This window comes from Eupeodes corollae, chromosome 3, assembly GCF_945859685.1.
Source record: "Eupeodes corollae chromosome 3, idEupCoro1.1, whole genome shotgun sequence".
NCBI classification, from domain to species: Eukaryota; Metazoa; Arthropoda; class Insecta; order Diptera; family Syrphidae; genus Eupeodes; species Eupeodes corollae.
In genome coordinates, this window is record NC_079149.1 from 10799870 (window position 1) to 10825130 (window position 25261).

Genomic DNA, 25261 nt, shown 5'->3' on the forward strand with positions numbered 1-25261 from the left:
GTTCATCGTCGTCCTCAACAATTAGGACTGTTCACATTATGGCGTATTTGGCATTTTTGCATAAAGTTCAGCTTCCACAACCATTGAACTTCGAATGGATGCTTGAACAACATTTTCTTCAGCGACGATGCACATTTCATACTCGGTGGGTATGTTAATAACCAAAATTGTAGTATTTGGGTTTCTGAAATCTCTCAAGTAATTAAAGATAGATCATTACATCCACAAAAAGTCAGTGTTTGGTGCGTTTTTTGGTCCGGAGGTGTGATTGGACCTTAATTTTTCGAAAACGACGTTGGAACGAGTATCACCTTCAATTAGGTTCGAACGTTGGACGTTGGAACGAGTATCACCTTCAATTAGGTGAGTTGTGGTCATGTGATAACCGACTTTTTTTAGAAGAAGAATACGACTTTGAGAATATTTGGTTTCAACAAGACGGTGCCACACGCCACACAATTTGAGCGAATATGGCTTGATTGCAAGAAACTTTTCCTGGCCGCGTAATTTCTCGTCGTGGTGATATCAACCATATCATGCGATTTGACACCACTGGACTTTTTTGCGGGGCTTACGTGAAAGACCGTGCTTATGCAGATAAAACTTTAATTCTGCAGCACTTAAAAACCAACATTCGTCAAGTTATGGTTGAGACACCGCCCAATATTGTTTCAAAACAGTGATCGAAAATTGGCTCAAAAGAATCGATGCTTGCCACAATTCACGTGGTGGTCCTTTAAATGATTTAGTATTTCAAACATAACGTCAACGTTTGAGCTTTATGATAATAAAGAAATATCACGAACAAAATGTTTAATATGTGTTTTATATACGTTTACTTTTGAAACTGCAAAATGGATAACACTGTATTTATTAACGACTATATGGCAAACTATTTTTGAAAACCCAGTTTATAGGCTAAAATTTTTGGTACCTTTCCATCAGAATTTTTGGAAAAAAAATAAAAACTTTTAGACTTATAGAACAAAACTAAATGCCACTATTTTTTGCTTAAAGGTAAATAAATAAAAGGCTAAAGCCTTTTCGGTTTGAATATTTAAATTTAGCTTTTGCTCATCTACTTCACGGATATGTTTTAAATTTTACGAATTTTAGCTTTAAAAAAAATATAAAATCGAACTATTGACAATGGAGGTTATTTGAACAAAAAAATTAATCAATTATCATTCTTAGCTGCGTTCGTAAATCGTGGTATGTTAAATTGAGTGGAAAATTAAGGAATTAAATAAACACACTTTCAAATGAGGAATTAATAAAACAAAAACTAAAGAAAAAACTGTCATGATTGGCATTTATACCTACGAGAAGTTTACTTTGTCAACATTGTTTACTAACAATAAAAAGTAACCAAAGCAGCGGTGTGTCGTCGTCGCATCAACAGTGCTGTGTCTTGTGTAGGCTTCTGATACGCACCATTTTCCTATTCAACTCACGTTTTTATTTCGCTACAAATGTACATAAAATTGTATATCGAGCGTTCGTTGTTTGGCGCCCACTTGTTGCTTCTTTTTTTTCCATATATGAACAAAATTATAAGTTTTTGTATTTATTTGATTTACATATACTTCAGTGAAGTCATTTGGAATTAAGTTTAATTTGTTTTATTATTTAGTATTCATTTTATGCCTTTTGTTTATGAGATAAGATAAGAACAAGAAATTTTGGAAATCACATATACAAAAAGATACATCACGTTATCTTAATAAACAATAAACTTATTATTATGAAAAGAAAAATATAAAAATTTTAAAGCTTGTTTTTGTTGTTAACCATTAAGCGTGTGATAAGGAAACTTCGCTTAGTTAGTTGTTTTTTTTTTATTATTTTTATTTATTAATTTATCAAACCTCTTTCTACACAAACTTGGAGTTAAAAAGGTGACCTATACTATAAATTAAGTGCAAACCGTAATCCTAAATCTTAATCTAAGGCAATCGACACATGGGCAAATAATTTGTTTGTCTTTTCTTCATAAAACTACATAACATTTTCTGTTGGAGCCAGCTCTGTGTCTGTCACATCTCCTCGCCTATGTTTCAGTCTAATCCAAAGACCACCAGCTGCCCTTAAGGTTATTCGAAATCTGGCTTCGATTTTTGTCTTTCCCGGAACCGGAAGCAGTTCATAGCTTCGCAAAAGTCGTGAAATAACAGTCTTCATTTCCATGAGGGCAAATCGATTGCCAATACAATATCGAGGACCTGCACTGAAAGGAATATACGCGTAGGGATGTCTCTTCTCACAATTCTCCGGTGTGAATCGTAGAGGATCAAATTTCTCTGGATCCGGATAGATGTGTGATATCCGGTGCGTTGAATATGGACAAATGAAAACATTGCTACCTGCGGGTAACTTGTGCTTGCCTAGCTGAACTTCTTCGCCAATCTTTCGAGCAATCAGTGGAACACTAGGATACAAACGTAGTGATTCCTTAATGCACATCTCCAAGTGACGCATCTCTCGCAGATCCAACATTGAAGGTGGTCGATCGTCATCTCCAAATATCGAATCAATCTCCTCGATGCACTTTTCTTGTTCCTTTGGATTCTGAGCCAAGAGAAATAAGGTAAATGCTGTGGCTGCACCAACTGAATCTTGACCAGCAAGCATAAAGGTACAAGCTTCATTTATAATGTCTTCTTCGGTAAAGTCCGGATTGTTGTCTGAGATCTCGATTAAAAAGTCCAAAAGACATTTTCGATCGGGAGTGGGACCATCTTGCATGATTTGCCTTCGGATTTTGATCATTTTTCGGGTGAAATCATTGAGGCGCTTCTTCTGATCCAGTTCTTCAGAAGCTAAACTGGTCATGTGGTAGATGGTATCGAGTAATAACCATGGCTGAACAAAGCGTTGTGGCACGACAATTTTTCCTCTGAAAAGAACAAAAAAGTGTTTTGTTGAATGTTTTTCGAAAAATTCTTCTAGTTCGACGTATATTTTTAGCAAATGTCAAAGCTTAATTGACACTAGCCGACATTTTGTAAAATAAAAAAAAATATGCAAACATTTTAAAGTAACTCATTTCATCTTTTATCTCACTCCTATTCATTAGAAAAATCAAAAATGTCTTCCTCAATGTGTCTCTTTAACTATCAAGTGTCAAAATAAGTCGTCTCAATGAGGATTTTTGTATGTTTAAACTTTTGCACCACCTTGTAAAATGTTATTGTTTTCTCTTAAATGTTAAGCCTCCTTTAAAGGAGATGATATTTTTTGTTGTTTAGTGGCTTAGAGACGAAGACTTACATCTTCCCACAACTTGTTTGACATTTGTTCTCGTAATTTTCCAAATATGTGTAAAAGATTATAAATATATTAAGAATTTAATTCAGAAGTTTGTAAATTACTGTCCACCTACAATGATTTATAGGTTATTTTTAAAATTAAAAAAATCATTCCTTATGCCATATTTGTGATTGTTTGTAAAATCTAAACATAATAATATTCAATTTTGTTTTTAAAGTAATAAATCTCAAAATGTTTCAGTTAAGTTCTTATCGACAAATAAGTGCATACCATTAATCTTGACATATATTTATTAAGTTGGTTTTTCAAAATAAAAATTAGAACTTGTTTCTTAAGAAGATTGACTTATTTGCTGACAACAAATTTGGGAAAGAACTTAATAATTTAAATTTATCAGCTTAAGCGACGTAGTCTGTTGATATTCTAACATTATGTCATAAACCACAATAGTCTCGTCAAGTTTCCTTAATTTTCACGGAAACTAGCAACATTCGTCGACAATGACAATTATCTTAAGCAAATGTCAAAAATGATTCAAAATATTTACATTCCAACGATTTGTTTGTAGACAATCCCAATTTTTAGAAGCATCCAAGCTAATTAAAATGAAAGCTAAATATTGTATAAATATCTACAATTTCTTACAAATGGTTGCAATTGTTTTCCAAAGCAAAAAATATAGCAATAAAATGTCAAAACGAGCCTCCTTAAAAGAGTCTAAACTGACAGCTGTCAAATTTGTTTGCTTTTCCACGTTTTTTTACTTTTTAAGGACAATTTCTCGCCAATGATTTTAACTGTTTTTGTGAGAGAGATAAATTGATAAAATGTCAAAATAGGTCTTCTGAAAAGATTCTAAACTATCAGCTTTCAAATTGTTTTGATTTTAAAGAGTTTTAAACAATTTTTACTACGTAAAGAGCTGACATTTACTTTGGGACGCATTGGTTACATTTGTTTTTGACAGCAAAGTAAAATAACAGAGACTCTCTTCAAAAAATTCTGAACTGCCAGCTGTTAATTTGTTTTATTTTCCGCAGATTTTTTTAACTTTCTAGATCTACTGAAAAAAGTCTCAACTTTCAGCTGTAAAAGGCTTTGTTTTTCCAAGGATTTCAACTCTTTTACTACAAGAATATTTAACATTTCTCTTCTTCCATACCTTGTTTCTCAAGAAGATTTAGTTTTTATTTGAGAAATAAAATAATGAAATGTCAAAATGAGTCTTCTCAAAAGAGTCTAAACTGTCAGTTGTGAAATTTGTTTGCCTTTACACGTTTTTAACTTTTTAAGGACAACTTCTCGCCAAAGATTTTAACTGTTTTTGTGAACGCGATAAAATGTCAAAATAAGTCTTCTGAAAATATTCTAAGCTATCAGCTTCCAAATTGTTTTGATTTCCCAGAGTTTTGAACAATTTTATCTAATGAAAGGGCTGACATTTACTTTGGAACGCATTGATTACATTTATTTTTGAATCTCTTCAGAAGAATCTAATTTGTCAGCTGTTAATTTGTTTTATTTGCTGCAGGTTTTTTTTTTTAACTCTCTTAATCTCCTGAAAAGAGTCTCGACTTTCAGCTGTAATGAGTCTCTTCAAAAGAGTCTAATTTGTCAACTGTTAATTTGTTTTATTTTCTGCTGTTTTTTTTTAACTCTCTAGGTCTCCTAAAAAGAGTCCAACTTTCAGCTGTCAAAGTCTTTGTTTTTCCAAGGATTTCAACTCTTTTTACTACAAAAATATTGTACCTTATTCTGGGACGCTCTCTACTTCCATTCATTTTTTTTAAAGAGATTTTATTTGTGTTTGAGAGTGAAATAAAATAATGAATTGTCAAAATGAGTCAAAACTGACAGCTGTCAAATTGTTGTGTTTTCCTCATATTTTTAACTCTTTTTACGAACGCCAACCTCCTCCATAAATATTGTTTTCAGACAATTTGTAACCAACTAACTTAATAGTAAAGCGCGAAATAAAATGATTAAATGTAAAAATAGATCTAATGTAAAGAGTATGAACTGTCAGCTCTCAAAAGGCTTTGTTTTTCCAGATTTAAAACTATTTTCATTACAAAAATTTCTTACATTTTCTCTGATTTTCTTCTTCTCTACTTTCATAAAAATATTTTGTTTATTTAAAAGCAAAATAAAGTAATGAAATGTCAAAACGAGTCTCCGAAAAAGAGGCTTAACTGTCAGCTGTCAAATTGCTTACTTTTCCCATGGTTTTAAACTCTTTTCATTACATAAATGGCTTACATTTATTTTAGAGCACTCTCCATTTCAATAAGCATATTCTAGTTAATGTTTGTGATTACTTTTAAATAGTTAAATAATAAAAAATGTTAAATCTTTAAGTACTCACTGTCTAAATGGTGATTCTTCCATATTCATGCTATTTTTGTCTTTCTTAACAGGAACACCAAGAACAGCCTCTGATAGAAAAATTAAATATATTAAACAATTCTTATTTTAAAAAATACAAATAAATAAAAAACTAACCATTTAAAATATCAATAACACAATTATTAACAAATTTCGCAATATTAATCTCATTCTCCAGTGGATCCAAATTATCAAACAGAGCTTGCGATGCATCAGCAAATGTCCCAATAAATTTCTCCAAAATATTCAAATGAAATGTCGGTTGAATTAATCTTCGATGTGTACTCCATTTCTCTCCACTGCTCGTAATCAAACCATTTCCCAGAAAATTATGCATTAAACGATAGAAAAATACTTTATTCGTGTGTTTTTTTGATGAGAGTATCACTTGAAGATCATCTGGCTGGAGGACAACAAAAAACGGAAACAATAATACCCAAATTCGAACGAGGGATCCATACAAATCATAGGCTTTCGAAGCTCTATTAGACAGTACTAAAAAAAAAGATGACATAAGATTATTTAGCGATGACTTATAGGCACAGGGTGTGCATGAGGAAGGTTAAACTTACAATCTCTCTCTTTGATCAACAGACAATTGCCTAAAAATGGTACTGTCGGTGGCCCAGATAGCTGCAGCGATAGCAACACCGACTTCAGATAACCCCAAAACGTGTAGATTGTAAATCCAAGGAGTATGACACTTGCAAAACTCCATAATTCTGAGTTTGATGCTCTGTAGATCTACATAATACAAAAAATATGACATTCGTTCAAATTAAGTTGTAAACAACATGGCTAATGTCAAAGTCATTAATTTGGATGAACAAAATATAACAATGATTATCCATCAATTAGTATCTATGTTCTGCACGTAATTACTTAATGTGTTTTGTTTTTTTTTTTGAGCAAGAGTATCACCCACTTGTGTTTTTGTTTGTTTGTTTTGATTTTGTGATAAATGATAATAATTAATAGTTTAATGGGATACACGCTTTTCCATCATTCAAAACAACTGACAAAAAGGGTGTGGTAATTTATACTCCAACCATATGTCATAATATAGTCAAAATTTTCCATCTTAAAAGTACACATATGTAAAGGACAAAAGAAAAATCTTTGCTTTGTTTCCATTAATCATAAAAGATCAACAACTGTCAAAATTTCTCCAAGCACTTGATCTGTTTTTTGACGTGTGTCATCGTGACATTGAGTTGTCAATGACACGTCTTTAAAGTAAGGCACTACAATATAAAAATATTGCAATTGTGACAAAATACTATCGTACTATCTTTGTTTTGGTTTTCAGTCACTTAACCTCACGTTTCAAGGTTGCTGATGGACATTTTGAGTACGATGTGCATGGTTTTTGATAAATCACCACAGGTTCATATAACAAAAGGCGTATATTTACTTAAAAGTTGTTAATTAGAGATGTTTTTTAGTTTTGGGTAAATGTACTTACAATAGAAAAATTTAGAAAAACAAAATAAATAAGCACAAAAATCTTAATGAAATAAACTTCTAGGCCTTAATTACTTTATTTATTTTGAATTTAAAAGTAAATTCAAAAACAAACTGTTTTTCTCTTATTTTTAGTTTGATCTTTAGGACGGCATCTTTACAACCTTAAATGGTTCAGCCTCGAATTGTCTTTGATCACGTAGGTTAGGTACATGGTCTAACGTCTATAAGTTGATGGATATTTCTCCTCATCTAAATATGTATCCGATCTATTAACACCTAAGCGTCAAAAAACCTAAACCTAAATAGTTTAGAGATTTTTTTTTCATTTTGTTTATATGAACTTTACGCCGCGTTCGAAGCCGTTGACTGCCACATGGTGTTTATTTGGGTTCGATATTTTATTGCCTGCTCTTTTTCAAATCTCAAATGGGAAATACTAATTTCGTAGGTGCAATGAAATCAAAATGGAACGTGCTTCTTTTATCAAAATAAACGTAGTTATGTTTCTTCACATCGACAAAATAATAATAATAATTTTGTTGTCAATAAAACGTACGAGCAATACGAGATTCATATGAATTTTTAATCAATTTTGACCATAAATAATAATAATATGTTTTGTTTTAAGTTCGGAAGTCGCAATTGTACTGTTATGTTTGTACAATGGGGTTGGGGTGATATCTTTGTGAGTATTTTAATGCAAGACTTCATGATAAAATATTGAAATCATATTTCGTAGTAATTTTAGACTTTGTATAAGTACCTGTTGTTGGTTAACTAAAAATCTACATATGTTTAAAACTAATGGCTAACTATGAATTGGCTAAATTTATTTGGAAAACCTAAGTGTTTTTAACGAAAATTTATATTGATAAACATTAATGATAATGATCGTCTGATACGCGGTTTCTATATGAATTGTGATTAAAAAAGGCTTGGTTCGAGTATCATTAATCACATTCGTTGATTTTAATTATTTTATTTCAGGACCAACCCTAAAATAATTACTATGAATTTTGAGCAATGAATATTGGAAAAAGAGAACTAGTATCGGGTGTTTTTTAAGAGCTAGAGCAATTTAAAATAAATAATTTTTCCTGATTATAATCTGGTAGATAGTCTCATAGCTTCAGATACGTTAAATAGTCCATTCTATCTGTGAATTTTTTAACCACTTTACAATAAATGTGGTTGTATAGTGACCTTAATATTGGCCTGTCCTTAAATTCAAGTCCTTTAGGTACTAATTTTTCAACATAAGCCCCACAAAATAATGAGCCAGCTAACAGGAATATTTCTGGAAATAAAGTTGCATACATTGAAAAGTTGCATTGTTTTGTTGCAACCAAATATTTAGGTGACTAACTTTTAAAAACTAAGAACAATCAGCGAGCATCATTCAACGTTACGGCAGCTTCTTTCTCACTTCAAAAAAAATAAGGATCAATGATGCCACCAACGTGTAAACGGCACCGAGATTAAAAAATCTACAATTAGACTACTAGATAAATATTAACTTGTGTACTATTTATTAAATAAACTTGAATTAAATATAAAAACTTAAAATATAATTAAAATAAACAGTAAGTTTATTTTTCAAAGAGGATCTACTTAATTGAAAATCAAAATCAATGCAATTTAAAATTAAGTTAGTTTTTTTTTGACACAGCGGGTTATTTGTTCATTTTTCGCGTAATCAAGCCTGTATTCGAAGTTGACGCGATGGAGCATACAAATTTATTAAAGACAATAAAAAAAGGCATTTAATATGATATGATAAAATATCACTTATAAATATCACAGAAAATATTTTATGTCTATTTTCAAGTGATTGAATAGCTAAAAGTTGGCATCCAGTTTTGTATGATGGAGATTCGATGTTCCACCCAAATTTTCGAATAGGGAATCTTGTACATTTTTTTTTTGACCATTTCAGTTCTTTTAGATTAAATGTTATAAAAAGGGTTCCAGATTACACAAGAGTATTCCAAGAATGGTCTTACATATGAGGTAAAAAGCGATTTGAAAGTAAAAGTTTGATAAAACCGAGCATGGAATTTGCTTTGGTTAAGCTAAATTCAATATGCTTAACAGTTAAGTTTAGGGTTAAAAATTACACCCAGATATTTCTTTTCCCTTACTCTTTCTAGAACTTGATTCTCAATCTTGTATTTAATTTAGCGACATTTAAATATAATTGGTTTTTTCGTGCATCATTGGGATAGTTTTGAAATATCGTCTTGTAAGAGATGACAGCCATTAATAAATTTTATGCAACGAAAAAACTTTATGTCATCGGCAAAAAGAAGTTGACTAGAATTGAGGAAAATACTAGGTAAGTCATTTATAACAATTAAAAAAGAAGGGGTCCAAGATGGCTACCTTGGGGCACACCAGATGAAACCAAAGTTGTGTTTGAGAGAACTTTGTCAATGAAAACAAATTGAACTCGAACCTTAAGATAAGATTCCAACCATTTCAAAAAAAGTTTTTTAATTTCTTAATTAAAATTGAGTGACTTACTCTATCAAATGCCCTTCAAAAATCGGTATAAATTACATCAATTTGATGTCCTTCTTCGACAATCTTTAAAATCAAATTGGAGAAAATAGAAAGATTAATCGTTGTTGACCTTTCTGCAACGAAACCATGTTGTAGCGGTGAAATGTGTTCCTTAACTAAAAATGTAAGTTTTTCATATATCAATTTTTCGAAAAGTTTTTCAATACAGGAAAATTTACAAATCAGACTGTAGTTGGATATTTGCTATGTAGACCCTGATTTGCGAATAGGGTTTAAAAATAATTTCTTCCATGATGAAAGAAATGCACCGTTCCTTAAAGAGCTATTAAAATTTAGAAAGAGAGGTTCAGCTAGAGTAGCAGAACATTTTTTAAGAACAATAGGTGGAATTTCGTCTGGACCTGGTTTATTGTTATCATTTAAACTCAAGAGACCATCTTCAATTTCGGAAATATTTAATTCTAAAAAACCAATATCTGTCTTATATACATTCAAAACACAACTCAACAACTGGATATATGTTTTTCCATTATAATTAGTCCATACAGACTCTGATTGGCGGGTTCTGTGAATTCTTCTGAAAATTCACCTCCACTGAGGTAAGTAAGAAGGCAAGAACAAATTTATCATCAGATAACTAGTCAGGAAGTCGTAGTTACTATATGTTCACGGTATTTTTTTTTTAACTTGGAGAGATTTCCAGTACTTTAGGAGACATACTTTTAAATAACTTGACTTGATGAACTTAAAAAAAGCTTTCAAGAAACAAACATGCTGTTGAATACAGAATTCTATCGCTTTTCCAATAAAAGGTCTCTTTTTGAATAGACTGCTATTTGGGCAGTTCTAAGTTTTAAAGCTGTCCCCAATGGTAGAAAAAATGATATTTCTAAAAACGCATCGCTTCACACTGAAAATAATAAAATTGGTGGACAAATTTGATCTGTTGCAATACGTTTTGGAAGAATCAAAACCGTAAGCAACGCTCACGAATAACTGAAAAAATGTCTGCTGTAACACATATCGTTGACGTGAACCAGGTTTGTCGATTTCTCTTTAGTGCTTGGGATGAAGCATTTCACAAAAATGACTTTAGATCGTATTTTGCATTCAGGCTTAGATGTCAGGGATTTTTAAGAACTGAAACCAGCAATGAAATTTCTCCTCTGGTTGGGTCTTTGAAATTACTCAAATTAATCCAGATTGTCTGTAAAAGACAATTTTAAATGATTTGATCCCATTTTTACTTCTGAATTTTTATTAATAGAAGCAATCAATTGTGTGCCCGTTCCTCATGTGTCAATTCATGCACTGATAGTGTGATATAGGACCATATTCGTTCGAAAATGAGGTGGGTGCAACTGTTACGGTGAATGATAATGGATAGCTACACAGTTTTTATTAATTATTTTGTCTGTCAAAAGTTATAAAATATATTGACGTTTGTTTCAATATTTTTGACGAGGTTATCACAATTTGCCACCGAGATCTTGGGACTTAACATTTTTTCTTTGCGGCCACTTGGAATACAAGGCTGGAAAATATGTATTACTTATGATTCTCAAAACATATTTGATCATGGCGAAAATCTTTAATGATTATTTTTTTAATATAGCTGCTAGTACCATCGTTAATGCAGGTATTAAATCCATTTTTAAATGTTCTGAAGCTTGCTTCAAAGAAAGTTTTCGATATCAAAGATTCTTTTCTCAACTATTTCCTCTTTTGAAATGTAAATTCAAAATCTAAATAGTTCCTTTTCAACTATATATAAAGGTTTTTTTTTAAATAATTGTATTAAAACAATAAGTCTTAATATAGTTGATACCTTTCTCCACTTATTTAACAAGAGTATTTATCAAAGCATTTTCCCGGATAGTTTAAAACTAGCTGAGATTACTCCAAGTTTTAAAAAAGGGGATAAAAAAGTATTTCTAATTATAGACTTATTTCTATTTTACCGGTTTTTTCAAAATTTTTTTTTGAAAAAGTTGTGAAATCAAAAGTTGAGAACTTTTTAGAGAGAATTTTGTTTGTCAATGATGAGCAGTTTGGGTTTAGAGCTGGAAAATCGACGGAAGTTGTGCTCTTAGGCCACTATAGTCTAATTTATGAAAGTTTGAACCAAAATAAATTAACATGTGCTCTATATCGACTTAAAAAAAGCTTTCAATACAGTCGACCATGAAATATTATTAAGAAAGTTAGAGAAAGCTGGATTTCGAGGCATTATGCTAAATTGGTTTTGTTCTTACCTTATAAATAGAAAACAGATTGTCAAAATAGCTGGCAACTACATTGAAGTAAAAAATATTAATAAAGGAGTCCTGCAAGGTTCTGTCTTAGGTCCAATTTTATTTCTTATTTAAATAAATACATAGTGCCATACCAATAATCAATTTAATAGTCAGCTTAACGCTAAACGTCACTCTAAATTTTAGAGTAGAGAAACGCGTGTTTAACTTCGTGATTAAGATTTAACGTCATGTTTGTGCTGTCATTCTGGCAGTTGGCAGGAAAAGAAATTTTTCGTATGTTTCTTTAATCTTTAACACAAATAAACTCGTCTCTAAAGTTTAACGTGGCGTTTGTCTAAACGCTTGTTTAGGCAATAATTATTGGTAAGGCCCATAGTATATTTGCCCTTAATTTAAAAAGTAAAGAAGTTGGCTTTGCTGATGATATAGCGTGTGTCTATTCTAGTCCCACATTGCTTGATTTATTTTCAGAAATCAATCATGACATAGAGTTTTTAAGACATTGGTTTGGCATACATACGAGTAAACTAGTTATTAGTGAGAAAACAAGAATTATGTTTTTCAAATCACTTGCTGTAGATTTGAATCTTCCTCTTTTTGTTCACCATAGTTATGACTGCAAAAAGCTCCCACTAAATAGCATATCTTGTTTTACCTCCGCAGATATACTCCGAAATTACTAAATTTTAATATCTTGGAATAAACATTGACAGTAAAATGGACTGAAAAATTTACTTTCAAGTATTAAAAAAATATCTACTTTCAACCACTTATATCTTTTTTCATTTAAAAAAACTATGTTGTAGAAAATTTATGGAAACTATTTATTATGGGTTGCTACAAAAATCTTTGGCAACCTCTTTTGGTAACGCAAAACAAATTAATTAAAACCATTTGGAAGAAACAAAAATATGAACATAGCATATGAACCTTGCCATTATTCCAGCGCACAATACTAATCAATTTTTAAACTTCTTTTCCTCAATAGCACGTAGACTTTTTAACTTACTGCCTTTTGAATTACGAAGCATTCGATCAACACATTTGTTTAAAAATACATACAAAAAATGGCTTTTTAGCTATGATCTCAATGAAATCTATAACATTATCAGGATTCTTATCTAATCTTTAGTTTACTCTTTTTCCCCTTCAATAATTAAAATATTTTTTTTTACATTTAGTTATATCTCTTCAAGTATGCACCCCTCAACACTTCTAACGTAAAATTATGTCAAATCCTTTTATATCTTTAATTTCTTTCGGTACTTTCGATTCTTGTCTTTGGCAACAGATTGTACCTTCTTCTTATCTACCAAATGAAAAACACTTAAATATGAGAATTAAGTATTAGTTAAATAAATTATATTATAAATCATATTAAGTTTAATTTGTTGTGTTTAAATTTAAAATGTATTATATATATTTATTTTTCTATTTTGGTAATACGACGAAAATAAAATAAATAAATAATAATAATATGCTGTGTTGTATTTAAGATCTAAAAGATGGAACTCGGGAAGTAATCGAGGACATGCATACAGAGCTAATTAAGTGAAAAGGATAAAATATAGCCTCTTATTGGAACACCCAGGATCTCGGGGAATAAAAATAAGAACTAAAAAGTTTGCCTATTCCCTTTGAAAATAATTTCACATCAGTTAATTCACTACCGTCAACTAAAAAGCAATTTCTTCTGTTAGTCATCATTTTGGATAACAATATTTTTTTTCAAAAATAAATAACTACTTAATGTAAGTAAAGGATATTCCAATTCGGACTTAGCACTGTGAACTCACCCTAAAATCAATGACTAAACTATCAACTAAGAATTAAAAATTAAGAATCTATAGGAAATCCTTGAAATTTCTTTTATATTTTATTTACTAAATCTCCGGGAAATGTATCCATTTCGGAAGTAAAATAAGTTGCATACATTATGCTCACATCAAACAACAACAATAAAAAAAATAAATATTTTCTGTAAGCAAATAGAATAAATTTTACATCCCTTTGTTATGATAATTCTGCTGCTGATGAGGATGACAATTGTCACGTATTAAAATTTAACAAACACAAATGTTAACTAATTGCCTGCAACTATTAGTTAAAATTTTAAGTCAATAAAATTCATTAAATTACTAGAGTAAACATTATCGGAAAGTTTGATTTGTTTAAGATTCTATAGAGAGCTGTTAGTTTAACTAACTGATTGTCTCTATGTCTAGAAATAATCTAATCATCCCCATCTCCATCCCCATTCCTATCCCATCCCTATACAATACATATTATCATTTTACACTAACTACATGTTATGTGTGTGTGATGCAATAAGATAGTTAGAATATTGATTTTAAACAAAATACATTAAGATTGAATCAGTAATGTTTAAGGTGTGATCAATAAATAACATTCTTATAGTGGAAATGACCTAGTGTTGCATTCCACATGGGGTTTTGCGTAAACCTTCGATCGGTTGCTCGTTGTACAGGCGGAAATCTTGAATTGAAGAAAACAAAAAGCTTAAATGTTAATATTTGATCGGGCAATAATAATTGAAACGTTAAACAAATATTAGTTTTTACTTAGGCACAGATACTTATAATATTGATTATCATTTTTGTTTTTGATACTTTATCAGAGTGATCATTTGGATGAGGATGAGTTGAGAGGTTTGCTTTTTATTCGGAGAGATATTTGCAGCTATCAATTGAAACCTGGTAGGCCAGAATCAAAAATCAGAGTTTCAAGTAAATTATGATTTCATTTTGATGAAATACGTTTTGATAATCATATTTTGCAGCACAAAATAAACAGACGCACATGCCTCCTTCTAATTGTGTGAGTTCAATAGGGTGTTTTTTATTAGCTGCATTAGAGATTTTGGTATTTGTTGCCTATGGTTTGACAGTTGAGAATGTCAAATTTTGTTGACATTTCTGCTTAGTTCAACAAAAGAACGACGCTTAAGAATGGTGGAGGCTTACTTTAAAAAGAAATGTTATCGAAATTCACAGATCACTTTATTATAATTCCTTAATTGAATTAAAAAACTTTTTTTTTACACTTTGAAAATTAAATTTAAATAATGGCAAGATTGCCGTCTACCATAAAATAACATTTGCTATAATAAAATAATATATTAAGTAGTTGGTAGGTCATTAGATTTCTTGTTATAAAAAAAATATAATTTGTTGTTTTACATTCGTTCAAACAGAAAAAAATAAATGATCTTTTGATAACTATTGATTTTTGCGTTTTAGTTTACGTTTTTATAAATTCATATTATAAATTGTTTTAGAAATTTGTAAATTAATATTTTTGTAATTTAATAGTTTAATGAACATGAAGAGATTTGTCCGTTCATTACACCAAACACTTGTTCTCTAGAGAGGACACTATGATGAAAATAGAGCCTTCGGACAAATAGCTATGAAGTGGTAAATATCGTCACGCTCATTTCTGTTACAATAATTGCAAAGGAGAGGTATATCTGACCGATGCGGAATATAATTTAAGTTCAATATTTCAACCCTTGTACCTATAGCTCTCGCAGAAAGTCTATTATTGAAATAATTTGTCGCATTAGTATTTAGGGAGTGGCTTAGATTCCTATATATTTCTCATGCTGACGATGATGATGCTTGAAGATATATACTTTCGTCAACTTTTGCGATAACATTAGAAAAGATATCTTGTCAATTATCTGTTATAAATTCATTCAGTTCAAGAGAAACATTATGCAATCGGGCAACTTGAGTCAATTTCTTAAATGGCGATGCTTCTTTTCGCAAAAGAACCTTCATGATAGATGTGTGAAGATTCGAACTTGGTTAACTGATTACTCTTGTTAGAAAATCTGCATGCAATTTCAAGTTTTTAATATAAATCAGCGCAATTCCAGACTCAACATGAATTGCATAAGTTGGAGTCTAATTGGGTAACCGAAATAGTCTTTTGAAAAAAGGCGTTATATCAACTCAAATTCTTCAAAATTTTTGTGACCAAATATACCATAAGACAAGCAAGTGTTAATGGTTGCTTGGAAACCTCAGTATTTATATTCTAAGTATATGTTTCTGTTTGAGAAGAAAGTTGGCCACATTATGTTGAGAGCTACTTCAGCTTCTTTACTCTTACGCTGAACATGTTTATTGAAGCTACCGTTAGCAGACATCAACAATCCTAGATATTTGAATTCCTGTACTATTTCAATAGGTTGGTTGTTAAGGAACCACCTTCTTCTCTTAACCTTCTACAACTCCGTGCCTCAAATACTATTATCTTAGTTTTCTCTGAGTTTATTTTAAAGTCCCAGATATTGCAGTACGTTTGCACCTTATTGATTTGTTGCCATAGAGAAGGTTGGTTATCCGCTACCTTAACCAAGTCATCCGCGTATAGAAGTACTTTTATACGAATATCAGAAAAACAAACTCAATCGGGTAAATTATCTGAAATATCAGCATTGTAGAGGGCAAAGAAGATTGGGCTGAGGATACATCCTTGGGGAAGACCTGCAATTTGAAACCAAGCTGAAGAATTGTGTTTCGCGATGCAGTTCATTTCTTAATAAAGGCCTTCGTAAGTCAGAAACATTTTTGCGAATGCAGTACTTGACATATAGTTCCAATAAATTGTTATTACACATTAAAATAGCAAACATCTATTCGAAGAATATATATATCTTATATTATTACCCGTGTTTTGTTGGAAAATCTATAAATAGCAAAGTAGGATCTTACACGAATAACAAAAACAATATCCGTAACATGAATACTACCGATAAAAGTTAAAGTAGAATCTTACTATGGATGGGCTTTTGACATTTATACGAGTCTCGAATGGATCTTATGTGATTTCGTTCTCAAATGTTGGTACGATTGATATTGCATTCGTATCTCGATGGCTGTGTTCGTTGAGTAGTTTTGCATTTGGAATCATCTGTTGTCCATTGAACAAAATTCAATCTGTTACTGTTGATATTATTTAGTTTTGCTAATAAAAATGGACTTACTGGGCTTATTTTGCAAGAATAGAAAATATAATAAAGTTTTGCTATGTTTTCACTAAAGGTTTATCTCAGTTAAGATTAAATAAATCTTATTGGTGTTTTCACCGCACAAGAAGATTTAAAAATGATTAAGTTTGACAGCACTTTCTAAAATGCAAATGGTGTTTCGATGCTTCTTATGGAAGTGCAAGTGAGATAGTTTGTCTGTGTTAAACAATGAAGAACTCAATAGTTCAGCAACATATAAGAATACGCTACCTAATTCATGTGCAATTTTTTTAAACAAAACTATATTTTTTATACACAAACATGCAAATAAACAAACCATAATGCATTATCTGTAAACCCAACTCCTCCACACAGTTTTTTCTTCACAAATCGAAGCCGTTACCCGACCGGAATCGAGTCAAATCAAGCTTATTTCAACTCGATTTAGTTATATACAGAATTGAGACGAGATTCAAGCTCGCTTCAATACCACATGTTAATGTAGTACTCTACGAACAAATCCCCTTCTTAAAGTTTTTATTTTATGTCAAAACTGCAATTGTTAAATGAATTATTTTAATAGAATCTCAATTTCCAGATATTTTCTGCGTTTTCTTGTGAATTTTCTACTATACTATGTATAGAATGCCAAAAAAACACGGATATTATGAAAACTTGTCAAGCCCTCAAAAAACACCCAATACTATACCTAAAACTGTTATGCTTCTTAAAAGGAAATTGATTTGAGAACTATTGAAATAATGCACTTGTAGACAATGTGCATCAGCTTCTACCTTCCTTAAGATCTACCTACGCCACAAGTTTTTCTTCTGGACAGCTATAGTAAATAAATTTAAACTAAGGTTAATGTGCAGGGTTGTAAAGGATTCCAATGTTTAATGAGAGAATCGATTTCACGGAGAGAAGAGGGACTGAAGCTTTCAATAATTTTTAACAATCAATTGTTCGCCAACTTTTAAAAATGTATGCATTCCTTTCACTAATTTGTTGTCACTACTTTAAAAATCATGTAAATTGATTGTAAAATCGATTTAAAAACACAATCTTCTTTTTTTAATTGAATTAAGTAAATCATAATAAATATTTTTGTTTTGAATCTAGAAGATCATTAACATTGATTTCAACTTCTAGATAATGGGAAATTCTAATTGATTTAACCCTAAATAAAAATTTAAATAGCTTATTAATAGTTAATAAAATAATAAAAAAGGCAATAAAATATTTCTTGCAAAAAACGACATCCCTTTTACGTTGTATCTCAATGTTTTAACATAAATGATGATTTTTGTCTTTTCTTTTTATGGAAATACTAGAATGTTGAATATATTATAAGAAACTCAAATGTAATAGGCATAGTTTAATAACTTCCCTTCTTGATGATGTATAGAAATGAATTCTACTTTTTCAAAATAAAAGTACGCCCACATAAACGAAAACATAAATAAACCCAAAAAGAACATTGCATAGGCTTTATTATGTTGCGAAAAATCCAAATTTGTACTTTTGTTCTTAAGAAATAACCTTCAACTTACCATATTTATTAGTAAGAGATCTATTTCATGGATAATACGCACAAAAGTTTCTAGATTATTATGTTTGCTTAAAAATATATACGTATACACTTTCGATAGTGATACCTACATAATGTTAATATTTTTCAAGTTTGGACAACAGCTCTTTCGTTTTCCTTAGGTATGGTGGGTTTATTCTTTTAAGTATTCTAACAAATCTGACAAGTATTAATGTTGTAATTTTGTCAGACATCATTTAACAGAACATTATATGATTCCCTTAAATGGTAAATAAGTGACTATTATTAATAGGCTTAAAGTTGTTGTTTTTTGGACATTTAAAATATAATTATATAATTAATTAGATATTATTTTTTTTTTATAATTTTATTTTAATTAAAGTAATAATATTAGTGTATTTGAATTTTTATTTGATATTTATTAATATTTATTATGTTTATATTTAATGTTGTTGGTGTTGTGGCATTTTATAGACGTTGGCAAGGTTTTATTTTAACTTGATCAGTCCCGTTTAAATATGAGATCTAGTTTATTTTTCTGAAAGATCAATCCTACGCTTCATCATAGTTTTTGATGTTTCTTTTTTTTATTTTGACTTCTCAAGGCCACATCCTAGTAATACCAAAATTGGTCATAGCGAATATCATAGATAAAAATAAGTTTAAATGACTGATACCACTTATTAGAACATATATTTTGATTACCATGGAAATAATAATGTATTCGTCTTGGAAATATTTGTAATAGTATTTTGGATGAGTTTTAATTGATTTGTCCATTAAGTCAGACGTTTTTGGTTTTTTTATTAGCCTCAAAATCAGACTTTAGTTTTGAATTTTTAAGGCCGTCTATCGCCTCAAATTTCTTAAAATGTAGAAGTGTCTTTTTCTGGACAAAGTCTGAAAATCATTTAATATTTGTTATTGTTAGCTCTCGGTTCATCAAGTAATACAACGGAAGAAATTGAACCTGATTCAAATCTTAGAATTTTGTTTAGAAATTATGTTAAAATAATCTTTTAGAACGTAAATTCAATGCATTTAACATGTTCTTTTTGTTTAGAAAAATAATGTGTTCGTTTCTTTGATTCGTGTTTTGCAGCTTTTTCTGATCTCGTCGAAAATATTATCGATTTGAACAACATTTTGTTGCTTCAGACAGGAGATAATTTATGAAAATAGTGTCGGTGACAATACGGTGCCTTGAGGCCTACCTGTCTTTAAAAATTTAAAATGTTTAGGAATTGAAAAAAACTGATTAATTTTCAAACTAGTGCATACTCGTACATTTGATTTTTTGTATGTACGGGCGATGACGTAAAATTAATACCAAAGATGTGTTGTTTTCGATCTAAATGGGTGTAGACAAGCATTTACGTCACATTGGTATACAAAATACGTATTTGACATAATATCCGACACGTGCCCTTTTATAAATTGCATATTTATTTATACTTGCCACATATAGAAACTATGTGTCAAGTTTTGCATTCGTCGAAAATTTTGAACTCTATAGATTTTACTCCAAAATGAAATTTAGATGTAAGAGAAAATAGTGGGCCCAGCAATTCTGTCCGTCTTCTGTCTGTCCAAAAGCCCCTAAGCTGATAAGTCGATATATGTATTTCAAACTTGAAAACTAAGGATTCGACTAGATTCGATTAAGAACTCATTTTATTTTTTTTTAAATCAAAAATAAAAGTAGTCCTCATACGATATTTTTTAGTCAATAATCAAAAATTCGAATTTCGTCAAAAACGTAACGATAGAAATTTATAAAATGTTCTCTAAATCATTTATTTCGATTTAGCTTCTTTAAATATAATAACATATTTTTGTATTGATCCAGAAGGATACCCCCTACAGAACCATTATTAACTTCCCACAGGAAGTTATTATAATGGGTCCGATTTGTCAAATTAAAAATTTTGACATTTCTCGATGTTTCAAGGTCCCTAGAGTCAAAATAAAAGATTTTTAGAAAGATGTCTTTGCGTGCGTGTGTACATACGTTCGTACGTCCGTATGTCCGTACGTTCACGACGTTTTTTTCGTCGTCCATAGCTTAAGAACCAGAAGAGATATCGATTTCAAATAAATTTTGTTATACAGATAATAATCAGAAAGATGCAGAATGGGCTCTTAAGAAAATTGCGTTTGTGATTTTTTTACCATAGCAGTTTAAAAAACAGGTGAAAATGTTGGTTAACCCCAAATATCTCACGACGATAGAGACTTGAATAAAATTATAAATTATATATAGTAGCGTGATACCAAATTAATACATTTTTGGAAAAAATCGAAAACTGCAAAACAAAATTGGCACCACGAAAATTTTACAAAAACACAACATGATTTTATCTCTTAAGCAATTTTGTGCCAATAAAAATAACGTTTTTAACATCTGGTAAAACTTTTAAAGAAATCAAATTGACAATTTTGTTTATAAAAAATAAAAACCTAAAAAAACATTACTTAAAGCTGGTAAAAATTGAATTTTGTCTCAAATATATTTTCAAAACCTTGAGATATTGGCTTTAAACTATGTTTATCTTTTAAAAAATATTGTTGTCAACATTCAGTAAAATTTTGAGAAAAATCGAATCGACAGTTTTCTTACAAAAAATAAAAACTTAAAAGAAATTTTATCAAAAGTTGGTAAAAATTGATTTTCGACTCAAATATATTTTTAAAACTTTGATAAAATGGCTTTTAACTACTTTTATTTTTTTAAATATTGTTGTTTACATTCAGAAAAATTTTGCAAAAAATTTTATTTACAGTTTTTGTACAAACAAAAAACAATACTAAAACTTAGTAAAAATTTCGACTCAAATAGCTTTCCAAAAACTAAAAATATTGTCTTCCAACTTGTTTTATTTCTCAGAAATATTGTTTTCGATATTCAACAGTCTTTTATAAAAAAAAAAAGAAATTTAAAAAAAAATAGTACGCAAATTTGGGAAAAATTGATGTTCGGTTCTTAATATCTCTCAAATTAATTTCATTCAACTATTTCTTTGTATAAAAAATATTTTTGGTAATTTTAAAATTTTTAGGAATAATTCAACTGACATTTTTTTTAACTCAACACGAAAACCTACAATCTTTTAAGCAAGACAAATCAACAGTCGAGATGGAATCGCATGATGGTCGCATCCCTTTTCATATCCTTTTCTTTAACTGAAACTGTTTTCCTGTGGCTTCAAATTGACATAAAACTGTGCCTTAGTTTTAAGTATAACTTGCAAAAAAAATGCATTGAGAGTTGCAAGTTACAAGGACTTGATTTCTAAATTTTATAAAAATCAAATCTATGATGAATGTGTTAAAACTTTAAAACTAAAAAACAACTTCAAAAATTTGGGATTCAATTGTGCGTCTTACTTATAGCGAACAACGCAGATCTCTTCGGTAAAAAAATCGAAAAATCAAATTAAATTGATTGTATTTTCTTCCAGAATTAATTTTGTATTAGTATTTGAAAGATTTCAGGACACAAACTTTCCACCAATTTTTTATTTTTAAAATTGTTTTAAGGTCCGCATTTTGAAGCTCTTCCAAACTCACTTTTGCATTTGCTTAATTTGTTTCGAATCAAAATCGAATCGAATACGTTTAAAAACAATGCTTATTTCTAAAACAATCTATCGTTTTCTGATTCACTTAAATATTTCAATTACGATTGAATAACAAATTCATCAGGTACATCACTATTAGATCATCGCCTTTGAACTATCGATGATGGATATACGAACAGTTGTGTACCTAAAGTCGTCAATTAGCACCAATTCACTAAAATTATCCAAGAACTTACAAAATTGCAGGTACCTAAATCACATTCATTTTCAAGACCAATATAATTTGTAGGTAAAGTTATATAGTTAATTTTTACAAATCTTCAAAAACATTGACAAAACTTAAGTTAATTACAAAACAGAAAGACTTAAAAATCAATCACTGTTATAATTTTGTATTTATTGCCACAACCATCATAATAATTATACTCGTTGATCGAACACTCACCACTTTTTCAATAATCATTATAAATTCTTTGAGTTTATTTATTAAATTAACACGAAATTGCGCTAAACAAGCAATAGATTTTTTTTCAAATCAAAATTCAAACCACGGAACCGCGTCTAACGTCTTATTATGAAGAACCACACACGAATTAACTGTAATGAATTTTCGTTTTTGTTTGTAAGTCCGAATTTATTATGATGAACTTTTTCGTAGTCGAGTTAAGCTTTAAATGGCAGCATCTCTCTTAAGCATCTTCTATTTATAACCACCCCCGGTTAAGTTGAACATTTCATGAACATAGCTTAGCTGTCAATATGGTTGGTTGGTATGACACCGAGATTGAGATTGAGAGTGCGTGATGTTTTGCCATCTGTCAACAATACATCATCACATAAAAATAACGTCATATAGTCACTACTGTCACACTGTCACTGTCACCAAATAAGTGAGCGGGACAGAACAAACTGCAGAAGTACAGATGCAGATAAATGTTTGCTTTTTTACGCTGAATAGCTGATTATGGCGAAATTATAGATGCAGGATATTCCTGAATAAAATTAACTGTCTTCTGGTCTTACGCAAATTTATAGGAAAATGCACATCGCACTGACATGACAGCGGAACTTTAGTTAAATTCAAAATTTATTTACACAAATATTCTGACATCCGTTAAAATTATACAATTTTCTTCTCATTAAACACCGATAACGATAAGATTTAATTGCTTATAACAGCTAGACAATTATTTACTTGCATTAAGCAAGCTTATATTCGATATAGGTAGAAGTTTTACGACAAGGGTCGATTGAAGTGATCTATTGTCAACTTGATACGATATTCATTTTCTTCTGAGCTGAGCTGAGCTGCGCGCGTGGTACGTTTTCCTTGCGAGTTAAACGAAGACAGAAATCCAAGTTGCATATTTTTTTAAAGCTTTGTCGAGGTGTTTCTGTTTACTTTGTGCTAAAAAATATTAAAATTTTGTGCTCGACTAACGCTATTAAAAAAAAAATACAACCACCACCACCAACAACAACAAAATATCACAATAGCGTAATATTGTTTGGAACACTTTATGCATTTTAAGTACGATAATCATTTGTATTATGTGTACGAATTTGACAACAATAAGTCGGTATTTACTTAATGCTATTAATATGATTGTTTTATGGCGATTTAAGTCACTAGACTGAGGAGGGTATTAATATATACGACGAGTACTGCGGTAGGTAATGGCTTTTCAAGAATGAAGACATTCCTCAAATTCAGCATAATAATTAGGCGAATTTAAAGGAGCAGGAAAAGATAAACAAATAGCTTAATTTTTGTTTATTGGTTATTTTTGAAATTTTAATATTCACGGTCAGTGTTGTTTTTGCCGGTGAAATTGCGTGTTTGATTTTATTTTTTAATTGAGCAGTTACAAACCTATGGTGGTGCTTTGGTTTATGGTGAATGTACACTAATGGAGAAAAATTGTTTTGAATTTTTGTTTTATTTTGAAGTGAACTTTTAGGAGCTAATGAAAGATTCAATAATGATTGCCAGCAACAAATAATATTGAAATAATTTTTCTTGAATTCGCTGAGAAAGAAATGTTGCCCCTGATACAGTTCACAAATAGCTTTTAAAGGAACCACAATATACCACTCGATCGTATATTTAAAGATTTCCAACTTAATTATGTAGTTCAAATTTGTCTAGGCTTGAATTTTGCATTTTTAAAGCCAATTCCAACTTAGTATAGACAGTTAGAATGATACTTTAGTGTATACAGAAGGATAAATGATTTAAACTAAAATGATGTGGTCCTATTTGACATTCCTGAGGAACGTCTTACTGGGCAATGAAAACCTTTGCAAAATAGATTGAGAATTTAAGTTATTAGGACATGAAAATGTACAATGAAAACAGAAAGTGTTTAAAATGCTATAAATCAAGAGCAGCAGAGTTCGGAAAAAATGATTACAAGGAACCTGCACAAACTTTATTAAGTATTTTAAAATGTAACTGCAGAATTTCAATTACTAGTTACATGTTATTGAAATGCGTCAATTACATATGTAGATGTAATTGAAAACATAAGAATTCGTCAAAAAAGCAGTTATAATGGATTTGTCAATATTCATTACATAAAAATGCAATTCAGTTAATTATTTTCTTCATTTTCAGAAAATTTTACACAATGCTAATTTTTTGTATGTGTATCTTTAAATTAGTAATCAATTATTTTATTTGTTTTTTTTTTCAAGTGGCTATTTAAGTTAAATTTGTCTTTTAAACAGTCTTGCTATATTTCCCATAACTAGTTTCTATTTTATTACAATTTTTAACTAAACGTGTAATAAGTAAGTGTATTTTTCAATTACTAGTAACTAAATTACAATGTAATGGAGAAAAGGTCAATCACCAATTACATGTAATTGAAATAAAACCTGAAATTAATTTCGAAAAGTAAGCAAACATTATTTTTTTACGAATAGAAATCTTTCAACAAATATAATAGACGACTGGATTACGAACTTACTCATGTATCCAAAGAGTTCATTTTGACATATTTACTATTTTGAAAAATGTAAGTGCTATTTGATTTTTCAAAAAACCTTAATTCTGCAAATTTTTTCTTTAATATTCCTTAGCGGTTATAAAAAAATGGGTTTTTATATAATACAGTTTTTAAAATTATTATTCTGTACCTTTGATTGTCGTAAGAAAAAGATGACCTATTTTCGAGGGAATACCGACATAATGCCCGAGTTCAAAATCTGCATCCCCACACTT

At 30.1% G+C, this 25261-nt stretch overlaps 1 protein-coding gene across 1 annotated transcript; it reads right to left on the reverse strand.

Annotated features, from left to right (window-relative positions):
* Nucleotides 1-1606: 1606 nt before the first annotated feature.
* LOC129951353 (probable cytochrome P450 4aa1) lies at nucleotides 1607-23349 on the reverse strand. Its single transcript, XM_056063455.1, has 5 exons — nucleotides 22481-23349; nucleotides 6228-6399; nucleotides 5773-6150; nucleotides 5636-5705; nucleotides 1607-2896 (listed from the first exon to the last, which is right to left on the reverse strand). Exons 1-5 carry the CDS (start codon nucleotides 22496-22498, stop codon nucleotides 1999-2001), a joined length of 1536 nt encoding a protein of 511 aa, XP_055919430.1. The 5' UTR covers nucleotides 22499-23349; the 3' UTR covers nucleotides 1607-1998.
* Between the last annotated feature and the right edge of the window lie 1912 nt (nucleotides 23350-25261).

What these genes read in the sequence shown, in the direction of transcription:
- LOC129951353 (XM_056063455.1), bottom strand. An exon ending in GTTGATCAAAGAGAGAGATT is followed by an intron (nt 6,151 to 6,227) that starts GTAAGTTTAACC and finishes CTTTTTTTTTAG; the next exon opens with TACTGTCTAATAGAGCTTCG. An exon ending in GAAGAATCACCATTTAGACA is followed by an intron (nt 2,897 to 5,635) that starts GTGAGTACTTAA and finishes TGTTCTTTTCAG; the next exon opens with AGGAAAAATTGTCGTGCCAC.